General features: G+C 40.0%; 1 protein-coding gene across 1 annotated transcript in view; it reads right to left on the minus strand.

The window, feature by feature from the left end:
• Window positions 1-7,584, minus strand: part of LOC109306591 (neurobeachin) — a 529,566-nt gene that overhangs the window by 2,491 nt on the left and 519,491 nt on the right. Inside the window, exons 32-34 of the mRNA XM_019530077.1 lie at window positions 5,678-5,779; window positions 1,245-1,441; window positions 406-557 (exon numbers count right to left, since the gene is read on the minus strand). Of these exons, the coding sequence (XP_019385622.1) occupies window positions 406-557; window positions 1,245-1,441; window positions 5,678-5,779 (451 nt within the window). The remainder of the gene's footprint in view (window positions 1-405; window positions 558-1,244; window positions 1,442-5,677; window positions 5,780-7,584) is intronic.

Below are 7,584 nucleotides of genomic sequence, written 5' to 3' on the forward strand. Positions count from 1 at the left end.
GGTTCAAGCACCTACATTGAACACCTTCAAGAGTAAATTGGATGCTTATCTTGCTGGGATCCTATGACCCCTTTGGGCAGGCGGCTGGACTCGATGATCTCCCGAGGTCCCTTCCAGCCCTAATGTCTATGAAATCTATGAAATTAATTGACAACCTCTTTCTTATGTAGGAAGAGGGGCAGGTTGTCAAGTAGCATTTGGCACTTGCTGAAAAGCAGCAGTTGCCACATGATCAGGCACAAAATGATCCAAGATAGATAAATCTACAAGAAAATAACAGAGTTTTCTATCATGGGCTTCAAATTAACTACAACAGGGGACTGCCACATTAATACTGCAGGAATATATTCAATATATTTGATTTAACATTTACAAGGTAATTTTAATTCCAATACTGCCACTCACCTCTGATCATGAGACAGGTCCATAGCTCTAATGCCAGCATCACAGCCAGGGTAAATATAGAGCTGCTTAAAGTCACAAGCCTGCCATACTTCCACCACTCCATTATCTCCTCCTGTCACCAGGTTCTGCCCATCACTGCTCAAGAGGATAGCCTGCAGGGGAGACAACCAGATCGTTTGACTCCTATTTGAGAAAACTGACAAATACCACTACAAGTCATTTAAGCAAAAAATGATTTTCATGTGCTTCTGCACATCTCGGAGGTGAAAAAAACTGCTCTTAATGTAGGAACCCCAGATCTTCAATAAAATATCTGTGTGGCTTTAAAAATGCAAAAATTCATTTTGCATGGGAGTTGAAAAATGGTGTAAGTATGCTTTCCAAGACTGGAGCTCAGCATATGAGATTTCTGTGCTTGTCCTGCAATATTTGATACCATCACTAACAGGTAAAGCTGAAGAAGGATCTGCATTTCTAATGCTGCTTCAGGTACTAGTGATGGAGCAGAACCCCGAAGCATAAATTTGTAACTGGGGAAGTAAATAAACATTACAAAAATTTTGTTTTAAAGACAAGTTTTTTCCCACTGAATTTTAAATCTAAACATAAATTCCAGGAATCATCTGGGTTCACAAACATTTTTTTTTTTTTTTTTTACTTTTTTCTATAAAAAGTCAAAGTCTACTTCTGACTCGAGATGCACACAAGAGGATCTGTGTTTGGATGGGATTTTTCCAGGTGACAACAATTTTACAAGTGTAATTTCCTTTGAGCAACACTCCATTCAAGTAGGTGAAAAAGCAGTTCCATGTCAAAGGGTTGTTTACATTTAGATTTACCCTGGTTGAGTCATTGATCTCCATCTGAGCTAAGAGTTTGCCATTAATGCTGAAATTGCTGAACCGTCCTCGTTCATAGTAGATGATGCAGTGACCTTCACTAGATACTGAAATTAAGCGAGGGTACAAGCAGTTTTCAGTTCCTTCCAAGGCTCTCAGCAAATCTCCAGTAATTGTGTGTACCAGACAAGGCCCTTCTGTGTATTAGAAAATGATAAAAGGTGTTATACAGAAACTCATATCATAAACTATATGCAGTTTGCATGCATCTACTGTATAATACATATGAGTGCTCTATAGACAGGAAGATGCAGTCCCCTGCCTAAAGAGTTGACAGTGTACACCAAGAAATGAAAGAAACAACATATAGGAGGCTAAAGCAAAAGGATACAATATACCAGTGAAGTGGTACTTTTTATTTACTTCAACTCTTACATAGTTTCAGTTGTTAGGATTTTTGACCCTTTTCTACTAATTGACTTTTGTGTATGTGAAATCATTCTTCTTCTCTTCCCAACCATTCAGGAACCCCTAACTGCCCCCCACCCCTACCCTAATCATGTGAACTCATTCTATCCTACCCATTCACATCAAACAGGCAAACAGATGGGGCCCTATCAGTGAAAAGTAGGAGAGGCTCCCCAGGGGCAGGTAATCACATCACCACATGTTTCTCCTGCAGTCAGTAGCAGTTACTCTAGGTCTTCCCCCTCTCCACCATGAATGTATAGGCAGACTTTAATACTGAATCATTTCAGCAAGGGATATCACCAAGTCAGCATTTGTGATTTCCTAGTGACCCTGCTACTATCTGTGTGCTCTTCCAGGTATATTTTGTGTATTTTTTTGCCATTTTTATTGCTTTTGGTAAAATAAAAACTAGGACTGACATATTATTTAAAAAATTAATCACAATTAATTGCAAGATTTAAAAAAATAGTCATAATTAATCACAATTTTAAGTGCATAGTTAAACAACGGTCAGCACCTCCCCACCCAACAGCCTGGGCCTGTGTGCCCTGTGGCTCCTCCCCAGCACCACCAAGAACACATAGCCCCAGCACTGACCCCAGCCCATCCTGCACTCACTCCTGCCTTGCCGTGGCTGGAGTGGACTAGCCAGATCCCATGCAAACAGCCCCAGACCTGGTCCACCCTGACCCTGCTCCAGATTCACCTGCTAACACTGGCATCAGCAGTGGGCAGGCAGAAGGTTCTGCTCAGCATAGAGGGAAAGCAGCCCCTCTCTCGCACTGCTGCTGGGCCCTTCTTGCTACAGTCACCCAAAGCCCATGCCCAAGATGCCCTGTGACGACTCTGCCACCACTATCCAGCTGAATGGCCCAGAGGCAGCGGTAAGAGCAGTGGAGAGGAGCTGCAGGGCAGCCCAGATGTGGGCTCTTGGCAGCTGCAGCATGAAGGTCCCAGCAGCAGCGAGGGGGAGGTGCTGTTTTTTCCCAGTGCCGAGTTGCAGCTTCTGCCTGGCTGCTGCCACTGCTGTCGCTGCTCAGCGTGAGCAAGTGAGTCAGGAGCAGATGCGGGGTGGACCAGGGTCAGGGCTGTGCATGCAGGTTCTGGCTGGCCCAGAGCTGGTCCGCTACACTGGTAAAAATGATGTGCACGATTAATGCAATTTAAGAAATGAACTCATTAATTTGTTTTTGCATTAATTGCATAAATTAACTGAGATTAAGTGAAAGGCCTAATAAAACACAATAAAACCAACACTGTATTTTTGAAATGCTGGGCCAATAAATTTATATTCAAGCATTTCTGTCAAGTGGTATAATGACAATCTCTTTGAGAATCAAGGCAAAGCTTCCACACTAAGAAAAATGGTTTCTTCTTCTCTGACAAATGTAATGAGTCCCACCAAATACTACATGTTTGATTTACATGAATGCAGTATGTTCTTCAGCAGCACAAGAATCTTTTGCTTACACATTGCAGGCCATGATCCTGCAACTAGTTCCATATGGGAAACACATGTACCTCCTCAAACCCCACTAACTCCACTGATATTCAAATGACATTAGGGTCTGCCTATCTGGAACTGGGATATCAGGGCATTTGACTATGATGTCTTTGGAACATGGAACATGTTTACATGGAAATAATGAAGGAAATGTAAGAAAGTGGTGTGAAGATGTTGCCAATTTCAAAATAATTAAAACACTACATTGTTCAAAAGAAAAGTGCAATATTGTAACATTTAAGCAGACTAACGTTCTGGGCATGATTATGGCATGAAAGAAAGATAAGAAAGAAAGAATCTGATTTGTAGTGGCATCCTAAAGAAATGCAGAATGTCCACTTGAATAAGAATGTAAAAGCATTGATCTTACTTGAAGCAGTGGATTTTGCTTACAGGACTCATATGAAATGCCTTCCACACTAGCCATGCCCTAATACAGTATTTTCTACAGCTGTGCATGTGTTATCACAGTGAAACAGAGTGCTACAGGTACCTATGAGGTGTAAAGGAAAATCAGGAAGAGTGCAAGTTGGGTTGCATGAGGTCTTGTAGAGAGGTGAGCCCCTGCTGGGTTGAAATGAAAAGAAAGCATAGAAACTGGGGGGAAACTGGCAAGGAGGGAAATGGAAGAGGCTGATTGGGAATGGGTATCTGGGAAGAAAAAAGAAGGTACAGCTTGAGTGTGTGCACAGTAAAATTAATGGCGTAAATAAGGGGAGAACAGGAGGGGATAGGTCGGGAACCAAGAATGGAATGGTATATGTGCACAACAAACAGCATAGTTCCTTAGTCAACTAGAAGTATATTCTGCATTCACCATGGAGGTCTTTAGTTGACCAGCAACAATTACTCCTGAGAAGAGGTGAATTATTAAAGCTATGCATATCTGATGAAGCAGGAGTTGGCATAACGCAGATCCTAGCTATTCTCATAGAATATAGTCTAAGATAATACAGTTGAATGAGTAGCAACATTATAGTATAATATGAAGTAATAGGAAGCTATGGTCTGTGAATTAATACCACTGCAACACACAACTTCAGCTTACATTCACAGTAACTATGTTTCCTCACAAATTTATTGACTCGGCCTATTCTTCTACAGTACGTCATTACTACAGTTAATGATCCATTAGCACTTCCTGCTACAAACGCCTGTATTCTGAATACAGTGAAAATACAGTGCACATCCTACTGAATAGTGGGCTATGAAAATAAATGTCGAACTCAAAGCTGGTATAAAAGGGATCAAGCCAAAAAACTTCAATGTGATTAGCAGGGGGCAGAGCAATGAACCTATGTTCACCCTATATGAAGCAGAAACCCTTTTCATGAAGCAAGGGAAGGATAAATTCATATGCAGGGAGAAGAAACAGGATTTGATTGTATGGGGGAGGGATATACGATCTCCAGGGAGGAAATGGGGGAGAGAATGGGGCAGAGGGGCTAAAAAAAAGCAAAGGATAATGTGGAGAAAAAGAAGTAGGGAAAAAGGAGGCAAGAACAAAAAGAGAATGTAACACAGGAGAGAGTAAGAGTTGTACAGCAAAGGAGGAAATAGAAAAGAGTGAGAGAAAAATGGCTGCTGCTTTTCAAAGAAAAATGGAGATAATGAGAAGAATGGTAGGAAAAAAGAGTCAATGAAAGTGGGGAAAAAGGAGAAAACTGGAGTGAATGATAAAGAAAGGTCCAGAAAATATGCTTAAATAATTTAACCTCTAAATTATCATGCTTTATGTAATTTACTGTTATAATTCTTTGGCCAGCATTCCTGGATGGAAAGGATGGGGTCACTATTTTGAACACTTACAGGAGTGATTGTTGGGTCCTCTGGATTCTAAAGATAAATGACTGGAGAAATGGGCAAACAGATGGTTCAAAACTTTCTGGCAGAAGAGGGTGCATATCAAACCCACAGGCTTCTACTTACCTGGAGAACTGCCCATTGGAAAAAAAAATGTACACATTGGCATCTATGCCTGGACCTTGGAACAATCAAATAGGCTTTGCTTCTCTTGCCAAGGAGACTGGGACCAATCCAAAAATGTCTCATTTATATTTAAAACATGTCAGTTGAGTCAGGTGGTAGGGCATCCCTCCTCTCAGTTCCAGGTTTCAGTCAGCAGATTTCTTTCAGGAACACCACTGTGCACAGTTACAAGTTACTACATGAACTTCTACCCACTAGTATGCAGAATCTGTGCACTGAAACAGAATTATGGGCTGATGGCTGGAGAGTAATGTTTTGTGATCTACTTAATTTGTGTCTAAGCCTCATATGTACAGATAGTATTCATGTTCACAGTAACCAGCTGTGGAGACCACTAGAATTAAATCATGACTTGGTAGAGGAAACTGAGGATAATTAATTTTAACCATGGCTTGAGGCAATGGTGAAAAATGCCTATTGAAGAAGAATTATAAATTTTTAAGATTCAAACTGTAAAATGACTTCTGACCTTTAGCACCACTGATAACAAGTCCCAGCTCTGCACAGACCGATACACAGACTACTTCATGGTCGTGACCAGTTAGAACAGCTCTAGGAGCAGGATAATCACCTGGAAAAGACCAACAATAGTGAGGATTTCAAAACAAAACATGCTTAGTAACAAAATAGGAGCTTTGCTGAAATTTGTTTAAAATCATTAAGCATCAAAAAAAAAATCTGCTTAAATGTATCATTCTTGGGTTTCTCTACAAAACTATATTCAGTTTAAAAAAGCTATCATAAAGAACATTTTCAGGGATGACTTGTTCTCATAAATATACTTTTATTATGCAATGATAGGGGAAAATGGGTTGCATCTGATGCACCTGATAATAGTCAGATATTTGGAATCTGCTGCGTTCCAGAACACATGTATTATGGCACTATTAGAAGGGACGGTAACACACTGTTACACAGCATAACAAGTTTTAATTGTCTGTATACTGATGTGAGTTGTCCAAGTTGGAGATTCTCAAGTATGAGAAGATATATGAAAAGGTTCATGCTACTGACACTTACGAGGATGAATCATATGACTACAAAGTCAAAATCAATGGCTGCAATTTTCTCTATAAGGATGGGACAGGAAAAAAGGTGGCGACTTTACATGAAACGCTCTATTATATAAGTACCAATGATTCAGAATTACAGGATCTTGAATGCCTACGGATTAAATTTCTAAGTTGTTAAATTTAAGATAGGATACTAATGGATGTCCATTATGTCCACCTAAGCTCATTAGAGAACAACAAAAACTGCTCCTTAAATATCTGCCTGTAATTTGCAGGAGGAAAAACTGTTTCATTAAGAAGGAGATGTGACTTCATAACTTACTGGACATATAAATATAAAGTAAGAAGTGTTCATGAAAACTATTTATCCTTCAAGGTCAACCCGATGGATGCTCAAAAAGATTTCATAGACCTGAATCAAGGTACAGGATCATTGAAATAGATCATAGGAAAGTGGGTCTAGAAGGGACAAGGTCATCTAGTGCAGCCTCCTGCTCAAGGAAGAATCATCTCTGACTAAACCATCCCAGCTAAAAAACACATTCAGTAAAAGGAGATCTGAAAAATGTTAATAAAACATAAAGAATAGGAAAAGGGATAGTTTTGCAATACTTTTTGAAGTTTATTAGTTGCTGTCAACAAAAATCAGAAGCTAAAATATAATTAATGCCAGTCAGCATTATTTGAAAGGAAGGAAGTCTTGTCAAACAAACCTGTTATCTTTTTTGAAAGGATTAGAGGCATGGTAGATAAAGGGAGTTGTGCTCATATAGAATACTTGTTTTTCTTTAAAGCATTTAATGTTAAGATATTTTGATTAAAAACATTCATTATATGGAATCAAATATGCACACATTAAATGGGTTAAGCACTGTCTGAAGGACAACTCTCACTATACAAGTGGGGAGACATCCAGGAGTGGTGCTGTTTCTTGTGGTGTCCCCCAGGGATCCGTTCTGGGCCGAATGCTACTCAAAGTTTGTATTAACCATCTAGATGAGATTATAAAATTTTTGCTAGTAAAATTTCTAGATACAAAGATTGATAGGGTAGTAAATAATAAGCAGCATAATGGTACCACTATACAGTTATCCGAATTGATTGATTAAATCATTATAAGCCAACAAGCTGTATTTTAATATAGCTGAACACAAGAAAAGAAATAACTCTGAGAACATGAATTCAGGGTATATGGGGGGACTACTGCCACTGCTGGCCCACTGAGCGACCCTTGCAAAGACAGCAGACCAAGGCACTTAAGGGAACCCACCCCTGCCCCAGCCTTGGTGCAATCTGTGGGCAAGGCAAGAGCCCCCAAGGGCACACTTGCCTGCCTGTGCACTAATGCCAGGAGCCTGGGCAA

Source organism: Crocodylus porosus, unplaced genomic scaffold, assembly GCF_001723895.1.
Source record: "Crocodylus porosus isolate Cpor-Errol unplaced genomic scaffold, CroPor_comp1, whole genome shotgun sequence".
NCBI lineage: Eukaryota > Metazoa > Chordata > Crocodylia > Crocodylidae > Crocodylus > Crocodylus porosus.